Source organism: Typopeltis vanoorti, chromosome 10, assembly GCF_054136105.1.
Source record: "Typopeltis vanoorti isolate ZY-2024b chromosome 10, IOZ_Tvanoo_1.0, whole genome shotgun sequence".
Classification (NCBI taxonomy): Eukaryota; Metazoa; Arthropoda; class Arachnida; order Uropygi; family Thelyphonidae; genus Typopeltis; species Typopeltis vanoorti.
In genome coordinates, this window is record NC_143558.1 from 72,284,123 (window position 1) to 72,308,217 (window position 24,095).

The 24,095-nt window shown below is 36.6% G+C and overlaps 1 protein-coding gene across 2 annotated transcripts in view; it reads left to right on the forward strand.

Moving 5' to 3' along the window:
- The window catches only part of LOC150102502 (coiled-coil domain-containing protein 167-like), a 162,583-nt gene that overhangs the window by 137,478 nt on the left and 1,010 nt on the right, over positions 1-24,095 (forward strand). For both annotated transcript variants that reach the window (XM_090399733.1, XM_090399731.1), the window contains exon 5: positions 9,640-9,692. In XM_090399733.1, coding sequence (XP_090255859.1) covers positions 9,640-9,692 — 53 coding nt within the window. The remainder of the gene's footprint in view (positions 1-9,639; positions 9,693-24,095) is intronic.

Here is a 24,095-nt window from a genome sequence, read left to right on the forward strand (position 1 = left end):
CCAGGAATGCCAACAATAGAAGACCAAAACAAGAAAGGAAAAACAATAGATCAGAGAACTAACAGGGAAGTTTAGTGCCAAGGTGACAATATTGAAAAATAAACACAAAGGATATCTTACAGAAGCTGCAGACATCAAAGAAAGATGGAAAGAGTATACAGAAGCCCTTTACAGAAAGAACTCCAAAATTACTCATGCAAGTAAAGTCTTACTTAAGATCATTCAGAAAAGGCTGAAACCATTCATGAAGAGAGAAATGCCAGATGAACAGGCAGGATTTCGAAAAGGCAGAGGAACAAGAGATCAAATCGCGAATGCGAGATGGATAATAGAAAGAGCACAGGAATATCAAAAGAATGTCTACCTTTGTTTCCTTGACTATAGCAAGGCTTTTGACTGTAGATCATGTGAAACTGTGGAATGTGTCAAGAACAATGGGAATACCAGAGCATTTCATTATCCTTCTGAGGAATCTTTATTATGAACAAGAAGCTACTATCCGAACAGATCTTCATAAGTAATAAAGTAATAGTTAGTAATAAAATACAAGGATGTATTTTATTACTAACTATTATAATAACAGAATTAACTCATGTAAATTATTCTTTATTCATAGAATTTTCACCTGAGTATCACAGGCATCATCATCAGTACAGGTACAAGGCTAATTAAATAATAACTGTTATATTCACAAAGTGCCACCTAAGTAGCTAAGATTAAATTTCCTAAATTTATTTAATTAGCTTGTCACCTTCCAGCCTGATGGAACCTTGGTTTTCTCAGTTTATAGAAAACCCATCCATACAGGCAGACACATTCACCAACAATCCTCCCCCCTCACAACAATATGGAGTGGTGAAAACACTATACAACAGGGTTAAACTAATCTGTTCTAACGACATGGCCCTAAACACTGAACTAAATCACACTTTCTCAGCCAATGGCTACCCCCCCCCAAAAAAAATCCAAAAAATATTAAAACCTACAAACCACAGCCCCCTCCCCCCCCCCCCCCCTCCATAATAAGGATTACTCTAAATCCATCACCATTCCTTACATCCAAGGCACCTCGGAACAAATTACCAAATTCTTAAAAAAAACATGACCTGACCTCCTGTTTCAGGCCTTACAGAAAATTGGCATCCCTTATCCGCTCCACTAAAGACCAACCACTTCCCTAGACCTACCTGGTGTATACCAGGTCCCTTGCAGTTGTAAAGTGTCTTACTTTGGCCAAACAGGCAGGATAGCAAATATCAGAATTTCTGAACACAAGGAAAAATACTTTAACCAGGAATGCCAACAATAGAAGACCAAAACAAGAAAGGAAAAACAAGACAAGACTACATCTGTTTTCACAAGTACAGCCATTCTGGTCTTGCAGACCATGCTCTGGATACACGCCACAGAATACAGTGGAAGAAAGCTACAGTAATACACCTTATGGAATCAGCCTCAGAAACTCTCCAAACCTCAACAAATTTGGTTGTATGCGACTGCCCCAAATTTGGGAGGCTTACATCAGCAGACCTTCAGCCCAATGGCCAAGAACACCTACTTAGCCCACTAGAGGGCACCATCAGGACTTTTAGGAGAACAATAGCTTCATTCTCAGTTACTGTGTTATATTGCCTACGTGCACATGCCTTTTTTTGGGCATGTGCACGTAGGCAATACGTGCACTGAAGATGGTAGACTGAAGATGGCAACGTGACGTTGCTGAAATATCGGAAATATTTATTAAAGTATAATTTAATTTTTATTCATATCTATGTTGTTCAATTCCTTAAGTGATTTAGTTATTATTTAATTATTAAATAATAATTATTTATTTATTCAATTATAATAATTCAAAATTTTTTTTTTTTTTTTTTTTTAATAATTAAATATATATATGTGTATACAATTATATGTTATTAAAGATTTGCTGCTTTATAAAGTACTATCTCCCACAAGAGGGAAAGACGTAGACCATCGGATCTATTTAGGTTAGGGGAGTGAAGTAATGTTTCACATGTTTCTTTGTATAGCCATTCCATTAGGAACCAACTTTTGTGAATGACTTTTGTCATTCTATTTGTATTTTATCTCCATACCTGTTTAACTTGTACAGTGAATATGCTGAGGATGCCACCTTGCTAGCAAAATGCAAAGAAGATTTGGAGGAACTTATTATGAAAGTTAAAGAAGAGAGTGCTAAATATGGTTTTAAACTTAACCTCAAAAAGACAAAAGTTATGGCAATGTGAACTTAATGATTTTGAAGCAGATGGGGAGAAAATGGAAGCAGTTAACAATTTTGTGCTCATTGATGAAAATGGTTATTGTACTGAAGAAGTTAGAAGATTATTACTTGGAAAGAAAGCAATGACAAATTTAAGCAAGATCTTTAAAGATAAAGATATTAGCCTTGCAACAAAAATCAGAATTGTGAAAGCAATGGTATTCCCTGTGGTACTGTATGGATGTGAAAGTTGGACCCCGAGAAAGAGTGAAAGAAGGAAGATAGATGCATTTGAATTATCGGTTTGGAGACGCTTACTAAGAATACCATGGACTGCAAACCAAACCAATAAATCAGTGATAGACAGAATAAAGCCAGATTGCTCCCATGAAGCTAAGCTATGATCATCAAGCAAAAATTGTCATACTTTGGACATTATGTGAGCAAATGACAGTCTGGAGAAGATAATGATGCTTGCTAAAGTTGATGAAATCAGGAGAAGAGGTATACCAAGAATTAGATGGGTGGATGGAATTAAAAAAGCAACTGGAATGCGCTTGGAAATTCTGAAAGATATGTACCAAGAATTAGATGGGTGGATGGAATTAAAAAAGCAACTGGAATGCGCTTGGAAATTCTGAAAGATATGGCCAGGGACAGATCTAAATAGAGGATGTATGTTCATAGAATCACCAGGAGTTGAAAACGACTCGATGGAACATAACAACAACAAGAGGCTTCGTCGACTAATTGCTGCTCATACTACATTTCGGCTATCCTAAAATGAGTCACCTTCATGGCTGCTCTTTGTTCCACTCATGCTTAACACGTTCACTGCCATGCTCTTCGGGCATAGTTTGTTACTGTACGCCAAGCACTTTCACTTCTACAAGGTCAGTAAGGGTTATCTCATAGCTGGCTTATCAGACAGAATTTTGTTTCATACGCCAACTACGAGTAATATCGTATCACCCCCACCTATGTCTTACATGCACTGACGACTGTGTAACTTGAGTTCAGAGTCAGTGACATTCAGCATTCAGTGCAGTAAGGTTTATTGCATCTGGTCTTACAATTATTTAAAATTATCTAAACAAAAACCTTCAATTACGCCATGGCCAGTAAAAGAAAGCTTATTGATGAAGAATTAGAAGCTTACGCTAATATGAGCGATGATGAATGGAATGAATTATTTGGTTCCGATTCTGAAGATGATTATAATCCTACAGACGACTCTAGCAATGACTCAGATGATGAAGAAAATTCTGAAGATGAAGTCTGCATCCAGCCAAATACATCAACATTTACCAACTATTTGACTTTGGGGAAACTACGGGTTTTAAAATTGACACTGCAAATTTCAGTATTGAAAAGTTGGTTGAACTATTTTTTTCTAAAGATTTTCTCACACTTTTAGTTGAACAAACCAATTTATATGCTTTACAAAATATTGAGCAAAGGCGAGCACAGATCAAAAAAAGTCAAAGAATTTCAAACTGGAAAGCAACAGACATACCTGAAAGGAAATTATTTCTTGGACTTCTACTTCATATGGGTTCTTGTAATTTACTATCTATTGAGCATTATTGGAGTACAAATCATCTTTACAATTTCCCATTTTGACGCTCTAAAATGAGCTGAAATTGATTTCAAATTTTATCGTTATTTGCATTTCACAGATAATTCCCAAGCAGCTAACGATAAATTACAAACTAAGACCAGTCCTAGATCATTTTAATAATGTAATGCGAAATAGCTACACACCAAACAGAAACTTATGTATTGATGAGTCAATGGTGTTGTGGCGAGGTAGACTGTCATTTCAGCAATACATAAAAAACAAAAAACATAAATATGACATGAAATTCTATGAACTATGCGAATCGAATGGATTGGTGAAAAAATAAAAATTTATACAGGTAAATCTGAATCCTTTTACTGAAAATGGGTCACACATCTGATATTGTATTTCACTTTATGGAAGAATATTTAGACCGGGGTTATGTATTGCATGTGATCAATTTTTATAATTCTGTAGCTCTGATTGAATCTCTTACTGACATAAAAACTTACATGTGTGGAACACTGAGAAATGATAGGAAAAAACAATCCGCCAGATGTTATACAGAAGAAACTAAAGAAGGGGGAATTTGTCTGGCAAAGAAGAGGTCCTGTTTTAGTCAGCAAATGGAAGAATAAGAGGGAATTTCTTTCCATTTCAAATATGCACAAATTTGAAATGGTTGAAGCAAAAAATTGGAATGGTAAAATTCAGTTACTCAAATTATAGTCCCTAACGATATTTGGTTTTATGTCAGGCACCGATCTTTCTGATCAAATGCTTTCTTACTATTCTGCCTTACGAAAGACAATTAGATGGCCAAAGAAATTGGCAATATGCATTTTTGATATATACATTCAAAATGCACATAAATTTTATAATATAGTTATGGAAACGCGATGACTGTGTTAAAATTTAGAGATAAATTTATCTCAGTTTCTGTTGGAATGGATGAGCCTACAACATCACAGAATATCAGCAAGATTCGGGACTACATTATTTGAAAATTTTACCACCTACAGAAAAAAAAGAATCACCCGACAAAGCCATGCCGAGTATGTACATGAAACAAACAACGATGCAAAACACGTTATTATTGTCCTGTGTGCCAGGAAAAACCACCACTGTGCGTGGAAAATTGTTTTAAAGTGTACCATTCGTAATTTGATTTACAAGAAGATTGACTTTTTCCACTTATAGGTTTACAGTACAGTTAGTGTTGTATTTTACTAAAAATTTAACTTCTCTTCTTTATTTGTGCATTATATATATCATATATAAATATATGTATATTAAAATGTTGAAAAAACTTAAAAAAATTGTTTTTTTTTGTTTTTTTTGCATTAATAAATACACATTTTACGCAACAATACCTCATATAATATACTATACTTTTGCTGAAATTATTTTCCTTCTACCAAGCCCCCAGACATGCTCTCCACTTTATTCACAAGCCAAGGGTCCAAATTAACGTGCGTATACTACGGGTTAACTCATGCTTGGCATAGGAGGTCGGTAATCGACATACAAGTATATTCGTAGTTGGCTTGTGAGGCTCATATACCAACTACGAGTATACTCGTAGTTGGCTGCGAACATGTTAATATCTTGATTTATCCATTTCATCCCTTCCTAATCTTTGAAATACATTCTGGCATTACTGTTAAATAGTTCTTGAGCAGCATTCAAGTAGCATGAATCCCCTTTCCACCCAACTCCTTATTTCATGCTATAGCTCTAAGCCATCTCCTGAATACTACATAACCACCAGCCTTGTAGCTTCACTTTATTTATTTTTAATGTAACTACCATTCCTAGAATTTAGAATGTGATCAAATAAAATAAAATCTGATAAATAAAATCTAAAAAAAATGTAAATAAAATCTAAAATTAAGAATGTAAACTCTTAATATCATCAGTGGGCTAAGGATTTTTTTGTATTTTTTTTATTTATTTTTACATAATATGGAAATCCTGCTCTAGAGACAAAACATGGAACTTTTTCAAGTTACTTCAGGCCTTTCGGTTGCAGATATGCTAACCACAGCCAACCAAGATGGCAAAATATATATCCTTTCATTGCAAACATCTTGGTCATTTTCATTGTGAGATCTCCATAGAGCCGAAAGACTCATTGTGGAAGGTTCATAATCTCTAGCAAAAAGAGTATAAAACAGTGCCTTAAACTCATTTATAGTTTCTGAACTCATCACACTCTTAGCATTGCATTTTGCTCTCCATGCAAAGAATCTATTCCTCACCCCTTGCTTATACATCTTCTAGGGATGGCCTCCTGTTTTCTTTCTGTCTCCAGATATTCTATGAAAAATGTCATCCACATTAATCTAGTAATTATCCCTTATCAACTTATATGTCTTGATCATGTCCTCCCCCCCTCCCTTCTATCCACTAGGCTCTGCAGTTTGCATTCTTTCAATCTGTCTTCATACTCTATATGTTATGATGGAATCATAACATCCTTACTTCTAGATGTTAGTGTTTTCCACATCATTCCTATAATCCACTGTGTTGTCCTCATAATTTTAGAAAAATGTCCATGAAATTTTAAATACCTATCCACCATCATCCATAGATCTTACATCTCCTTTAAGATATCCCCACCAATCCTGTACTCTGCATCCCATCTTTGTTTTCTAACTTTTAAAACCTTACACTTTGCTACATTAAACTGATATCTCCCCCACACACAAATCCATTCTGACAGTCTATTGCAGTCCTCTTGCAAGGCTGCTCTATTTCTCATAACTCTCTCCAATATTACATCAACTGCATACAACTATATATCACCATTTAAGCCCCCTCCAATGTCATTTACATACAAATTAAACAATAATGGCCCCAAAACAGACCCATGGGACACCATTAGTGACTTTCCTCTTCTGGGGGGGGTATCATTCCACCATACACAACCTACTGATACCTCTCTGACAGCCAATCTCCAATCCAACACACTAATCTATTGTCCAACCCCCATCTGTTCCAATTTAATTACTAGCTGAGTCCTTGTTGTCAATAGCTTCTCCAACCATAACCACAACTCCAGACAAGCAGAGTGGCCTATAATTCAAAGCCTTAGTCTTATCATCTCCTTTATGAAGTCGAACAATTTTTCCGTCTTTCCACCCCTTTGGAACTTCGGCCAGTAGAAGACTCACTAACTCCCTGGAACATTCCCTTAATACACACAGTGATATTATTATTATTATACGGGCACCTCCATGGAGTCCAAAGATGTGGGAGATCCAATCTATCCACACAGTCTATCTTACCTCTCCTTGAACCCATTAACAGACAAAACATTCACAACTGACTCTGGCAATCCATTCCACTCATTTCCAACTCTCCAAGCAAAAAATCTAGTCCTCACACTCCTACTAACCCCACTTTGTTCAACTTCCAGGGAGTGATCCCTTGTTCTGGTCCCTCTAGCCAAGTGCTGAAACATTTCTTCTACATCTATCATATAAAACTCTTTAGGCAACTTAAATGTTTCTATCATATTCCCTCTTTTTCTCCTATCAGCCAACTTCTGCAATCCAGACACCTTCAATCTATCCTGATAGGGAACATTTCACAGGCCACTCACGATCTTAGTCACCCTCTGAATTCTCTTCACTGCTTCCTCATTCCCAAGAAACCTAGGGGACCAGACATGAGCATAGTAATCCAGAGGTGGGCATATCAAGACCTTATTAAAGAGGAATAACTTCCTTATCTCTACTTGTTAATGTGTTCTTCAATGGCCAAGTAATTTTGTGGGCTCCCTTAGCAACATGTCCTCTAAACTTTAAATCTCTGTCTACCATCACTCACTAAATCTCCAGCTTCATCTATTTCCTAGAGTACAGTGCCATTAATGTGATACACGGCTTGTAATCCCAAAATGCATAACTTTACATTTCTCAACATTAAACTGACACCCATTAATTGAACAATGCACTTGATCAATGATTTTTGGTGTTGTTACACTTTATGGATGTCCTTCACGTGGATCATCTTCAAGGCTGGTACGGCCACGTCTAAACTTGGCAGCCCATTTCTTAATTGTCGAAAATGAAGGAGAAGAGTACCCATAAACTTTTATGAACTTTGAATGAAATTCTTTTGTGGTTAAACCTTCTTTTATAAAGAATTTTATAATTGCACGATACTCAATTTTATCCATTTCAAGGGATACAGACAACAACACTTTTGCTTCAGACAGCTGTATAAAACAAACTACTTGATAGAATGGCTTGCAATTTCACATGGATGCTTATGACAGATGTACCAACTTAGAAAAAAAAAAATCTTGCCGATAGTGTTGCCATCTATGGTCGAGGCTGAAAACCTTTCAGACCACTCTCGTGCTCATGAAACCATCATTTACACTTCTTGCAGTTTCTTCGTGACTACCCCCATTTCTCTGTCAACCAGTGTTCCTTCTCCCTCATTCTCTTCCTTTGTGCCACTTAACTCTCTGTTTGCAAACTCACCTGCCTTACCCTTCCACAACACTCTTGCTTCCTCAGGTTCTTTACATTCACTTCAGTTATTATTTTCTCTTGCAGCGTTAGTGTCTCCAACTTGCTCACACCGTATCCATTTAAATGTAGCCCATCTCTTTTATACAACTCTATCTGCCCCTCAAATTGATCCTGCAGATTCACAAAATTAACTCCTTTCTCTTCACACAACTCTGCTAGTATATCGTTCATAATCTAATCTTCGCTCACCTTCTGAACTCATCATTATCATACCTGGGCAACACGCTGACTACCTTACCTATCACACTGTTATCTTTCACTCTCAGTTTCCTGATATCCATCCTCACATTTCCTTGTTACCAGTCAAATCATTTGTTCAAACTATCACTACCAACTCTTTTGCTCACACATACTCCTCATGCAATGCTTTAATCACCCTGCTGATTCTACTACCTTGAAACAGACCTTGTGCACTTTTTCACTCGACACACTTCTAATCATCGAATCCCTATACATTGCTACTCTCAAATCATTCAATATTTCTTTCTAGTCTTTTATCCGACTCTTTTTAACATTTCCATGCAAATCCATAATTCTCCTCAGTTCATTCTTCATATGTTTAATCTCTTGCCTCATCTTTACCAGCTCTGCTTTCAATTCTTCAATTACTTTATTCACTGCTATTTATGTCAGTTGCATTTTCACTACCTTGCACATATGTTGTCTTACTACTCACTGATGCTAACTCGCCACCAGCTATGCCTGCTCTCTCACTATTAACTTGCAGCCACCTACACACGCTGCCTTACCACTCAACATCGCTAACTAATTACCACTTATCACAATGCTGAAGCTGAAAGAAGTTTCAGCTTAATGAACGTAATTTGTACAAGGGTGACAAACAGTTTAACAGTAGATCAAACATATCAGATTTAGTGATCATGAATTTATTGGGAAAAAAGTTAGCCGATTAGGATGCAACTTCATTTGTCAAGTCATGGTTGAATCACAACCATAGATTGGCTATATCGAAATTACAATCAAGAAATTTTGTATTGTTTGAAATTTTTGTATTCCAGACTGTTGTAAATTAATAAAACTTATGATAATTATATACAGTATACATAACACTTTCTTTTTTTTCTCTTTTTTTTTTTTTTTTTTAATGAAGTGGTTCTTAAAGATTTACCAACATGCCTTTCATGAAATTGAACTAACCAATGCAAAAAACTCCTCTTCAGCATACAGACATGTATATGTCAATTAATAATAATATATAATATGCTTAGTATTGTTGTATTTAAGCTATATAATAATTTTTATTTATTTATTTATTTATATATATATATATTTTTTTTTTTTTTCAGAGAAGAGCTACAAACTGAAATAAAGTTGGTAAAAAATCACTTAAAGAGTTTGGGTGAGTTTATTTTACTTTGTATATTATAGTGATGGTAAATCTTTTTGGATTGCACAAATCACAAAAATAAAACAAACATTCAGCATGATTTAAAGCTCATAGGCTGGGCCTATACATATAAATAAGGAATAGTTTGTGGCTAATGGTAGAAGGAAACAAACAAACAAAAAAATTCAGTGGTACATAGTTTCATTCATAATACAAAGGACTAATTCAGGTGTAAAAAATAAAATAGATATCCACACCTGAGGGGGGGGGGAAACTATATTGACTGTCAGCATATACTAAAGTATTAGAAGATTCTGGTAATTTAAACAGTTCTGTGATTGTTGTGCCGATCATGCTCTCACTTTCCATGTAGCTGAATCATAAATATGTAACAATCAGAAAGATTAAGCTCAATTAAGTTTAGATGAACAAAAATGTAGTATTTCTGAAACATTCCAGGATGTTTGATGTGTTGGTTTTGGTGAGAAATGAATGTATTTTGAAAGAGTTGTAGCCTTGAATCTAATATTCTAAATGTCTAGCTTTCCCTTCAATACATTGTTCATTAGCTTTTTTAGCTTGTATACATAGTTTGGAATGTTACAGCTGTACCACTGGCAACAATTCCTCTGCTGTGTATTGTAGCAATCCATGTTTAGGCTTTATAGAGTGAAGTAAGGATTGCATATTGATAAAGAGATTGAACAGGTTGACAAGATTTAGAACTAGAAGAGAGGAAGGAGGTAAATCCTCAAATTTGAGATGGAGAAAACGATGTTAGAATCTACAGATAATCATGTTAAATATTAGACATCTAAATATAAAATGAGTTCCAATCATTTTTCATTTGCTACATGGTTCAAATTCACATATTCTAAAAGCAAGAGAGCACAAATCTATGCACAACAGGTACATACAAGAACTGCTTTAAAATGACCATAACCCACTAATATCGCATTTCTTAAGATATGTAGTTTTCTATGTACAAGTTCTTAATTTTAAATGATAAATTCTATTTATATTTATAATGATAAAACTAGCTGTGTTTATATAAATATATATTCACTGAATTCTGTTTATGTTTCTTTCCATGAGGAATAGTTTATACATGGAATATGTATTGGAATAATACTATATTTCAGAGAAACTTAAACTGCATGCACCTCAATAGTAAATGACCCTCCTTTGGTAATGATCACACTTTCCAACCTCTAAGCATGCTCTATACCATGCATGTTGAAGAATGATCTGGAATACTTCACACTATTGCAAAATCATTCTTTATTACATACAATTACCAGTTCACATACTGGTGTTGTTCAATACATTGTCTGTCTTGCACAAGTGTTCTGGTTCATCTGAAAGCTGTTCTGTTCATTCAGTCAGGACTCTGTGCAGGTCAGTTAAATTTTCTGCACCATTTTCCTCTTGCCACATTGCAGTAGCACCTGCAGTATGACTTAATGTACTGTCATGTTGAAAGGCAATATACTGCCACAATATTCAGAGGTATTTCTCTGAATGAATCCCACTTACAAAAGGCTGGAAATATAGTACATGTTATGGTACTTGGTGAGATTAGATAATCCCTAAGATAAATAATCCAAGAGCTCTGCACTTCTTATTCAGGATTGTGCTCATGTCAAGTGACAGAAATTGTCTACTGTCAGAAACATCCATCCATGGCACTATGAGATTTGAACCTTCAGCCTCTTGGTTGGAGAGCAAGTGCATTGCAAATACATTTGGCCAACTATGCTGAGCAAATGGAGTATACACAAGAAGTGTTGCATATCTACATATGAGGGTTGTTTAAAAAGTTTGGTAAAAAAATAAGTTAAACACTTTTTTTTGGAAAAAATCACCTTTATTTCTCAACATAGTCTCCATCGAGGTCTACACATTTGGTTCAGTGAGTTTTCAATTTTTTCGTCCCATCTAAAAAGTAGGATTTGTCAAATTGTGCAAAATAGTCATTGACAGCCTTGATGACATCCTTGTTTGAAGAAAATTTTTTACCACTGAGCCAAATTTTTAAGTTTGGGAACAAGAAAAAGTCACACGAGGCCAAGTCCAGAGAATACGGTAGATGTGGAACTAGTTCAAACCTCAATTCATGTAATTTTGCCATTGAGATGGCCAATGTGTGGGACGGTGCATTGTCTTGATGAAGGAGCACTTTTTTGTGCACCAATCTTGGCCATTTTTTCTTTAGTTCTTCTTTTAAATGGTTCCAACAATGATGCATAATAGACTCCTGTTATTGTCTTACCATTTTCCAAATAGTCCATCATGATAATTCCTTGAGAATCCAAAAAAAACAGTGGCCATCACCTTCCCAGCTGACAAAACGGCCTTCACTTTTTTCAGTGCTCGTTCACCAGGCATTGTCCACTGTTGAAAATATTTTGACCATGACTGCTGCTTGGACTCAGGTGTGGATCCAAGTTTTATCTACAGTCATGAATCGATGCAAAAAATCCTGCGAATTGCGATTAAACATAGCCAAACACTGCATTGAAATGTCTTTTCACATGCATTTTTGATCGACAGTCAACAATCGTGGTACCCATCTCACACACAGAGTTTTCATGTGCAATTTTTTTGCAGGATATTATACACCAATTCAGTTGAGATGCCTACAATCTCAGCAATCTCATGCACTTTCACTCGGCAGTCTTCCTTAACAATACCATGTATTTTGTCAATCATTTCCTTCGTAATGAACTGAGTCGGGCGTCCGGAGTGCGTTTCATCATTGGTGGACTTACAACTACATTTAAACTCATTTTTGGATAAATGAGTTTAAACTCATTTATCCAAAAATAAATAGTCTTTAATGCTCTTGCAGAGTCTCCATGAACTGCATCTAACTTGACTTTGATCCAGTCCACTTCTTCAAATAAAAGTGTTTTTTCACTGCACGAAACTCGTTTTTCTCCATTTTTATGAAAAATGCTAACACGGTCATTTTAAATGTTTGCTAAACAAGAACTACACATAGCACGTGGCTGAAATTTTGCCAGGGGTCATGAAAAAGATGATATGTGCTGACACTGGTATGAATGAATGAATGAATGGATTGTGTCACCGTCTAGTGGAAATTTACCAAACTTTTCAACCAACCCTTGTATGTCTCCTTCCAGGTACTGCAACCTCAATTGTTGGTCCATACCAGGAGAAACAGCTCTAGACAGTTAGACCTTCATCACAAACTTCACAGTTAGGATGATGCATAAGATGTCTGTACACAGGGGAGGGGGGAAAGCATTTGATCAGAAATTCAGTTTGGTATATCATGATTGATTGCTCTATATCAAGGATTTCCAAAAGTTGTGAACCAGTCAAGTTCTTTCCACCACTATATTGTGCAGTTTTGATTATCATAATTGCTCTTTGGCTAATACTCCTGGTTTTTAATTGTTTACACATCACACTGCTGAGATTTCCATAATCATCTTCCAAGCATCCTTTGGTCCATTTGCTTTATCTTCAAGGTCTTCCTGTCATTTCCATGCCTGAAGTGGTACCATTACATGTCCATCAACTAATGATGTTGCTTACAGTTAATTTTGGTTGATGCTGTCTTTTACCAATATTATGAACAAGTAGGCTACTGATGAGGCATCCTATAATAACTAAATATATGAAGAGCCAAAGGCTTCAATTCGGCGACATAACTTATTTAACTTAAATCCTATAATAAGTTTTTTCAACTATTATTAATTTTCAGCTCTAGTAAGGAGGGATGATGTTGGTGGGATGGTCTCAAGAAGAGTTGGTTTGTTATGTTCGTATGCTAATATAAGGTGTATCACAAATAAGGGAGCCGAGTTTGTGATATTGACTGAGTCAGTATGCTAAAAGATAATTGGTGTAAATGAAACTTGGTTGTCTGAGGATGATGTACTGTCAGGAATAGAAATGGAGGGATATAGAATTTTCTACAAAGATAAGAAGGTGAAAAGAGGAGGAAACAGAGGAACTGTGTCCTTTAAGACAGTGCTTCCCAAACTTCTGGATGTCAGGGCCCCCTTTGCAAAAATTAAAATATTTCACGGCCCCCTCGAAAAAAAATCGTAATAGAGAGATATATTATTATAATATTTATTGTATTTATATTCAATACAAAACCTACACAGCAAATATTGCAAAAATCAAATGCATATATTACATTTTTTGCCTCTTACTGTTTGGTTCTGAAGACGAAATACTGTCCTTTTTTTGAGTCTGTTTCTGCTTCTTCTGATTGTTCGCGGGATTTTTTTTTTTATTTTTTATCAGCCGCTTATCCATCTCAGGGTTAACTTTTTTAATGTAGAATAGATCAAATAATATCACCATTTACCGATACTGGCACACCACAGACTGATAACATGAAATTAGTGAATATTACCAGAATAAGGGAATACCCGGACCAGGAATATTTTTCTCTTTTGTGACTTTTCTCCCTTTATGCTAATTAAGCCTAATACGAAACAGACAGCAAAGGAAGGTTATTAAAATGTGCATATGATTGGTGTGGTATTAACAAAAGATCGTGCAACCGAAAGATAAAAGCATAGCTGACAATTGAGTTGAAATGCTAACTCTCTTCAACCGAATTCCATATGTGAAACTGCCATAACATTCATTATAGATATATATTACTTAGTTTTAACACTTTTACGAATTTTAACACGTTCGGTTGAATTTTATTGCTGCCTTGGGAAATCGAACTCACACACATCTAATTAATAACAATAGTTTTTAGTTAGATACTGTGTTTGCCCATGCAACATATGGTTTTGTTTCAGTCTATACAGCATAGTTTCTGTATGAGGGGACATGTGATTCATTAATTAGTGTGTTTTTATCCCAGTTGTCTCTAATTGTACTATTTGTTGAGAAATATATTACACAGACTCCTCATGCCTTATTCACTGGCATAATAAAAGTACTTGTTTTTATTGCCTCTGCAGTATAGTGGCTGTTAGGGAGGGGTGTTGTTTATCACTGCAAGCGAGTTACTATCTCCCCACATGAAGTTGTTTAAGCTTTTTTTTTCAAGTGTGAAGTATATGCGAAAGTTTTATTGGTAACAGAAAACTAGCTCGGATGACAGTGATAATATAAAACGAGTTCTGATATGTCAACAGTCCCTGATCAAGAACGCGTGATGAAAGGGAGAGGAAGATTTGGAGCTTCCCTGGAGAGCATTCGAAGTAAATACAATTAACCACTGCTTTGAAATGAAACATATGAATAAGCATACATTTACTAATATTCATTAAGCACCGAAATACGCAGGAAGCAAAGTTTGTGAACCAACACCAATGTGTGAATTTTTTCATTAAAATATAAAAAATAACAAAAAAGAAATAATGAAAGTTAAATACGTTTCTTTTAAAATAAAAAAAAAAATACTTAGTCTTAAAACGTTTAAAATTTGTTTTCATTATTTCACAGCCCCCCTCAACAAAACCTATGGCCCCCAAGGGGCCCACGGCCCACAGTTTGGGAAGCGCTGCTTTAAGAGTATTATGTACAATTACATAACACATGTAGTAGTACATGTGAAGAATGTGAAGTTCTTTGGTTTAGGGGTTGAAATGAATAAAATATTATTATTACGGCAACTCCAGGGAGTCCTTAGACTCATCGAGGGAGGCCCTAAACATCATGTCCACACAACTATATGACATTCTCACAGTGTCTATCATATCTTGCCTTGAACTCACTCACTGTCATAGCACCCACAACAGACTCTGGCAGCTTATTCCACTCATTTACCACTCTAAAAGTAAAGAACCCAGCTCTAACCTCCCTGCTAACCACACTCTTACCCAGCTTCCATAGGTGTCCCCTAGTTCTCCCACCACCAGTCCTGATCTCAAAAATATCCTCTGAATTAATCCTATAGAAACCCCCTTCAGCAATTTGAATGTCTCAATCATATCTCCCCTTTTTCGCCAATCAACTAATTTCTGCAACCCACAAATCTTCAATCATCTTGGTCTCTCGCCTCTGGATCCTCTCCACCTCCTCCCCATCAAGAAGGACATTAGGTGACCAAATCTGGGCACAGTAGTCGAGATGAGGTCTTATCAGGGCTCGGTACAGAGGTACAATAACTTGCTTGTCTCTGCTCGTCAAAGTATTTTTCAACAACCAAGTGAGTTGATGAGCTGATTTAGCTACTTTTGCAATGTGCCCCCTAAACTTCATCTCCCTATCCACCAACACTCCCAAGTCCCTGGCCTCATCAATCTCCTGGAGTACAGTTCCACCGATGTGGTATACTGCTGCTAATCTTTTAACCCTAAAATGCATAACCTTACATTTTGTCACATTAAATTGACATCCATTCTCCTTAGCCCAGAACTCCAATCTATCCAAGTCATCCCGCAAGATTTTGACGACATCTGCATTCACTATCGCCCTAGCCAACTTGGCATCATCAGCGAACAAATGAACTGTTCCTCTTAGATCCTTCCCTATATTGTTAATGAACAGATTAAACAGCAGTGGTCCAAGAACACCACTAGTCACAGGCCGTCTTTTGGACTCTACTCCTGAATAAACTACTCTTTGATATCTCTCCATCAACCACCCACCTATCCATCTCACCAACCCTATATCCATTTTCCCATATGTTGTAGTTTACAGATTAGAATTCCATGTGGTATCATGTCAAACGCCTTTGCCAGGTCCAGCAGTATCACTGTAAACCCATTACCGTTATCCAGTTCAGCCATCACCTTGTTATAAAACTTGAGCAAGTTACTGAGGCATGATCTACCCTTCGCAAAGCCATGCTGTACCCCGTATAGTATCTCATTTTCATCAATCCATTCCTGTATTTTTCCGTTGACTACTTTCTCCGAGACCTTGACAATGACTTCTGATATGCTGATCAGTCGGTAATTTGCAACCATAGTCTTGGATAATCCTTTATGCAGTGAAACTTTTTTCCCCTCTTTCCACCCCTTTGGGACTAAACCAGACCCGAGACTCAGATTAAACAATATGGTCAAGGGAACTGACAATTCTTTAACCGCTTCACATAAGACCCGTGCTGGTATACCATCCAATCCCACAGATGTATTCACATTAAGGTTTTGTTATATACTATTCACCTCCATTTCATTCACCTCAATTCCCCTATAAGCTATTGGTTCCTTCATTCCTGCAATATCACCAGCTGGATGATATACTTTTGCAAAGTGCTCGCTCAGTCATCATCATCATGCATATCAAGGATTTAGGCCTAGCATGGCCTGTTCCAGCCTTAGAAGTCATCGTTGAATCGTTTAAGAGGACGTCCTGGTTTTCTTTTTCCTAATGGCTTGTATTTTAAGGCTTGATTTGGTAATCTTTCTGTTTTCATTCTTTGAACGTGTTCCATCCATTTATGCTTATATTTTTTAATTTTTTCTATTACTGGTTCTTGGTTTAATTCTTTCATAATTTCTTTTGTGATCAAGAGAAACTCGCTCGCTTACTGCTCGCTCAGTAACTCCTCTATATCGACTGATTCAGTGACCTCCTTACCATCGTCATTCCTTAAAATCATTTATATCTGTGTACAGTTTTTTTCTTGCTTGCAGCATATTGAAAGAACTGTTTGGGATTCTCTTTAGCTTGCATAGCCAGTTTCCTTTCATAATCCGCTTTTGCTTTTTTTACACTCGTTACCCTTCTGGCCTGCACTTTATACCGTTCGTGTGCCTGCAGGTCACTCCTTTCTTTAAATTCCCTCCACAGTTGTTTCTTTTTTTGCAGCTCAAGCTTAATGGTGTTATTCATCCATTTAACCCCTACTTGTTTTACTATTCGGACCCTAGGTATACAATCAGCCATAACCTCCTGTAAATGCTCTTTGACCACTTCCCATGCTCTATCGACATCCAGCCAGTAGTGGGGAAATCACAACCAACATATGGCTTGGATTGGACTGGCTATAGACCTAAAAATGAACTGTTGTGTTTGTTTACAAATGCCAGAAGTATCAGAAATAAAGGGGATGAAATGGTTTCAGTGATTGAGTTTATTTGCCCCCAAATCATTGGAATAACTGAAACATGGTTGAATGCAGATGATATCGTAACGGGAATAGAAATGGAAGGGTACAGTATTTTTCATGAGGATAGAAAGGACAGGAAGGGAGGGGGAGTGCTGCTGATGATAGCAGGAGAATTAAGTCTACCTTATGTGGACTTAATTCTCCTGCTATCATGCAGGAGAATATTTATTTATTATCCTGCTACCACCTTCCACATTCCCAGGCCTATAGCAAAATATTTAGTTGGATGTTGCTATAGGCCTGGGAATGTGGAAGGTGGTGATGAAGAAATGTATAAACAACTTGGATTAGTGAACAAAGGAAGGGTAATTATTATGGGTGATAATAATTACTGGTAAATATTATGGGTAATTATTATAGATTGTAATGAAGAGATAGCATTTAGGAATAAGGAAAATGAATTTTTAGAGTTCTTGAGAGATAACTATCTCAGGCAGCACGTAAAGAAAGGCATGCAAGGATCAAGAGTTCTAGATATCATCATTTCATCAGAGGATGTAATCAGGCCCAGCTGATGGCATGTGCGAAGTAATATACACAGGCGCCACAGAAGAAAAGCTATCATGGTGTAACATGAAGAATAAATCAAATAAATTAAAAACCCTGCATAAAAGATAATTAGTTGAATTAATTAAAAGAAAAAGAAAGATTCTTGTATCCAATAAAATATATAAAAAAAATAAAGGTGTTTGTTAAACTAACTAACAAAAGAAACAATATATTAATATTGTGATATGATTTAAAAGAGAAATTTTAACTAAATAAGAGAGAAAAGGATTAGTCATAAGAGATGGTATGTGAGAGGCTAGAGATTAAAATATTAAGTGCATTCATAGAAAAAGTTTGGAAAGGGGATTAAGTTAGAGGCTAGCGGAAGAAAAACAACAGACTATCGCAGACAGGGCCGATTCCCGGATTGAGACATCGTTTGGCTCGCCGACCAAAGGACGTTTGGCAAAAAAAACGCCACCCTAATTGGTCGGTGAAGTAAAATCAAGAAGGGGGCAGAGAAAAGAAGTTAAAAAAGGTGATAGGAGAGAAGGTATAAAAGGGTTGGAAATCCCCCCCCCCCACAAGGCTTTTTGGTTTTTGTTTTGGTTCTGTTCCCGAGGAGTTCTCTACGAGCTCCGTGGCATAGGTTTTCCTGAGTGGAGATTGTGGTTATATCTCCGTCGTCACAACATGGAAACAAAAGTGAGCGGGATTTCGATTCCGGATTTCCTACGTAAGAAGCGAAGAATGCCATAGAGTCAAAGAAAAGGAAACATATTCTTTGTATTTCAACTTCAGTGACAACCACGAAAAAAGGAGAGCTGTAAAGAAATAGATGTCCACGTCGCGAGTTGCACAGCCGATATATAGATGATTCAAAGTGTGTCTGGAGTTACGAAGAGTTAAGACCGCGTAAGCCTAGTTCAACTCCAAAAGGAACGTAGGAGAAGCAGATTATCGAAGAGGTCATACCAAGTTAGTTCAATCAGAAAAAGGTAAAGGCCCATGTGGAAAACTCAAGAAAGAAAGGTACTGTAAATTATATCTAATGTTAACTAAAATTTGTCTGTAATAGGTATCATTATTCTGATACGGAACTGTTGAAGTGACCAAGGAAAAATTATACTAGGACTTTAGTATCTGACAGAATATATTAAAAGTAAGCTGACTAGTGTTAATGTTATATGAATAATTAAGTGTCCTGAGAATTTTGCATGTCTATTATATTGTATAAGAAAGTTTAAATGTCATAGTATGTGTTAGTGCAGTAAATGGTTTAGTTAATCTACTTAAGTTTGGATAGTTGAATAGTGTGAATTAAGCAATTACGTGTCCTGAGAAATTTTGCATGTCTATTATAATGTATAGGAAGGTTAAATGTCATAGTTGTGTGTTAGTGCAGCAAAAGGTTTAGTTAATCTACTTAAGTTTGGATAGTTAAATAGTGTGAATTAATCTTATATGTCCGTGTCAAATGAATTTGTGTTGAATGTGTATGGCGGCATGATCGTAATACCCATTATTGGATCATAGCCTAATTACTTGTAATAAGTTAATGTTAGTTTGTAAGTATTTAGTTTAGCATTGAATTGAGTAATAACAAAAATTGAATTGTACCATGTTAAAGTTTTTAATAAACCTTTTGTCCAATGATAAAACAGTTGTCTGAAATTGCTGTCCAATGCACCACTTGAAAAATTACGAACCTAATCACGCAGGAAATTAATGTGTTAAGAAACGAGATAAAGCGTCACGACTGCAACATTGTTTCACTTTCAGACTTATTTGAGTTCTTTCTCCTTGTTTTTGTATATAATATCTCAAACTAAATATCCCAAAAGGCGTAGTATAAATACAAATATTAGGGGTACTAAGGGGAGAATTAACTTAAGTATTAGTAAAAATTTTGGTGATATCTCGTGCGTAGATAATAGTTGAACATAGATAAAGGGAAAATAACTAGATAGAATAAAAATCATAAATTGGGACACAACAATATCACCATGCATCTTAAGGGAATGTTCCAAGGAACTGGCAGTAGCATTGGTATGCCTATTTAATAAAAGCCTTGCAACTGCACAGGTTCTAAGGGAGTGGAAAGAAGGTAAAATTGTTCACTGCATAAAGGTAGTGATAAGGCTGTGGCTACAAATTATAGGCCAATCTGTATATCTGAAGTTGTGATGAAAGTACTAGAGAGGTTGGTGAGAAGTAGGATACAGAAATGGGTTGATAACAGCAGTATTCTCTTTGGTTATCAGCATGGGTTTGTTAAGAGGAGATCATGTTTTACTAACTTACTTAGGTACTATAACAAGGTGACAAATACCTTAGACAAGGGAGATGCATATACAGTGGTGTATATGTGGCAGAGAGTTGTATATGGGGGTGCAGTATCCCGAAATGGAAAGGTTACCAGCGGTGTGCCACAGGGGTCAGTTTTGGGGCCATTGTTGTTCAATTTGTATGTTAATGATATTGGGTTGGGTTTAACTAGTGATATCCAACTGTTTGTGGATGATGGAAAACTGGGGGAGCAATGCACAGTCAGGCTGATGTTAATGCCTTACAAGAGGACTTAAATAGATTGCATGAATGGGCAGGTAAGTGGAACTGTTAGTTCAATGTTGCCAAGTGTAAGGTTTTGAGATTTGGTAAGCAACGATGGGATGCGAAGTATACACTTAGTGGAGAAACTTTAATGGAAGTAGAGGAAATGAGAGATCTAGGAGTAATGGTGGATAAAGACCTGAAATTCAGGGCCACATTGCACAAGTTGTGAAGACATCACATCACATCGAATAATGTCAATGATGCGGAGAACACCGACATGCAGAAATAGAGAGGTTATGATTCCATTGTATAAGGCCTTGATCAGGTTTCATATGGACTATTGTGCACAGATTTGGTCACCAAGTTTTCATGGTGACAAGGATATGTTGGAAAGGGTATAGAGAAGATTCACAAAGGTAGTCAGTGGTCTTTGGAATGTGGAGTACGAGGACAAATTGAGAGAATGTAAGTTGCAGAGCCTCGTGAATAGGAGGAAGAGGGAGGTATATGATTGAGACATAAGCTGGTCAGGGGTTGTTATCAGATAGACATGGAAGAGATTTTTCATAGAATGGGGGAGGGGAGTAGAACAAGAGGCCATTACTGGAAACTATATAAGGAGGGAGTGAGAGGCAGGTTCTTTGCATGGAGGGTGGTTGGTGAGTGGAATGCCTTGCCTGAGTCTGCTGTGGATGTGGACACATTGAATCAGTTTAAGACGCGGTGGGATGAGCATTGTATGCAGTAGTGAGTACCTCCCATGATGAATCTCTGACTCCATGAAGGTCAAATGTTAATGTTAATAAATAAAACTTACATTAAAATTCCATCATTTGACCTTTACATTAAGGTCATCTTAGGAATATATAACTAACAACTTACAGCTCTGTTGACCTGGCTTTTCAATGAATGTCTGATCATGGGAAAAGTGCCCAAGATGTGGAAGGAGGGTAAGATAGCAGCATTGCATAAGGGTAGCTGGAAGTATCAAACTATAAACCAGTTTGTATTTCATCATCTATATTAAGATTCTAGAGAAATTAGTGAGGGATCATTTATGGTGTTGGGCAGATGAGGGTAATGTTATCTATGAGAGCCAGCATGGATTTTTCTGGGGGGGGGGACATTGTTTGTTTGATTGTTTTATAATAGTCACAAGAGCAGTTGATGAGGGAAGGCATATTCTGCCATTTTTTGGGATTTTACATAGGCGTTTGACAGGATACCACATGATAGGCTGATATTTAAGTTGCAGCACATGGGTTTAGATCTTAGTTAGCTAATTGGATTTTAGATTGGCTGTCTGATAAGTATCAGAAAGTTGTGTATGAGAAAGCAGTATTAAGGAAGAAGAAGAAGGTTATAAGTGGATGAGTCCAGCAAGGCTCAGTTCCAGGACCTGTATTGTTTAACCTTTATGTTAATGACATTGTTAATGGATTGCAAGGGAATATTCAGTTGTTTGCAGATGATGTGAAGCTGAGGAGGGTTATTAGTAATAGTGCAGATGTGATAACCCTGCAAGAGGATTCGAATAAACTGGACAGATGGGCAAATGAATGGGGATATTTAGTTTAATTCATCTAAATGTAAAGTCTTGAAGTTTGGGATATATCAACGGGAGGCTGCATTGGATGGGGGGGGGGGGACAAGAGCGCTTGGGGTCAGTGGCGGCTTGTACATAAGTACTGCGACACTGCAGCACCCCTAAGGAAAAAATGAAAAACATCCGGTTTTGGGTCTACTACTCCCAAATAATAATAACATTATATATAAATGCAATGCAACATGTTGAAGGTACAGCGTATGTTTCAACATTGATTGAATAGTTAATAATTGGAATTGTTCGATTAACACTTTAGATTCCGAAACAAATGCACTGTAATCTAACGCAGTGTCGGAATTATCGTCCTCAGCCAATTGCAACTAGACTCGCCAATATTCGTTTGAACTTGCCACTGCACGTAATGTGAATCCGACACTGCTCATTGAGCAGTGTCGCTACAGATAAATTGTATGCTTGCATGCATTACTTCTGTGAGATATGAAACTTTTATTAATGGTTCGTGTTCATTGTGAGGGTGAAATATTTTTGGTAAATCTTATTTTATTCTGTTAAAATAACATATTTATTTATTTATTATAGATGTATCTAATAAATAAATAAATATGTTATTTTAGCCTTGTAAGGCTGAATTATGATGAGTGTCACTGTTGAAAATATGAAAAGAATGATATTTTTTTAATTATCGTTACATGAAACAAATGCACTGCAATCTAATGCAGTGTCGGAATTATCGCATTCGGTTCAATTGCAGCTAGACTCGCCAATATTTGTTTGCACTTTTCACTGTATGTAACAAGTGAATCCGACACTGCTCATTGAGCAGTGTCGCTATATATAAATTGTATGCTTGTGTGCATTATTTTTGTGAGATGACGATGATGATGAACAGCTTATTTTTCTGCTCACTGTAGAGTGAAGGCCTCTCCCACTGTGGAAGGTTTTGGGTCTACTACTCCCATGGTGACCTAGTCCATATTGGGAGAGGACAATCACAAACATCCATTCCTACACTGGATTCGAACCCACAGCCTCTTGGCTGGAGCGGACACGGTAACCACTCGGCCAACCAGGCTCTTTTATTATTGGTGCGTGTTTGTGTTGAGGTGAAATATTTTTAATAAAGCAATTTTTTAATATGTAAATTTATTTATTAATAAGTTGGTTACTGATTAGGAAAAAAAGAATTTTTTTTTATTTGTATATGCAGCACCCCCACTTAAAATTTTCACCAGCAGCCACTGCTTGGGGTGATGACTGTTAGAAACCTGAAATTCAGAGAGCATATTGCAAAGGTCGTGAAGGTAATCCAGAGGATTGCTGCAATACTGAGAAGGACGCTGACCCACAGAATTAAAAGAAATGTCATTCCATCATATAAAACCCTGATCAGACCACACCTGGACTATTGTGCTCAGATTTGGTCCTCAAGATTTGAAGTGGATAAACCATGGAAACCATTAACCATGGAAAGAGAGCTGAGATAGATAACAAAGATGATATGAGGACAGGCCTAAGGAATGTGAACTGCAAAGTTTGGTAGATAGAAGAAGGAACGGTGATATGATTGAGACTTTTAAACTGTTGAGAAGTAGTTACAGGGTTGACACTTGGCAGTTCTTTCATTTGGTGGAACAGTAGGAAGGAGCGAAGACAAGAGGCTATCCCTGGAAGTTGCAAGCAAGACTGTAAGTAGTAGTTTCTTTGCATGGAGGATGGTGAACCATGGGATACATTCTGG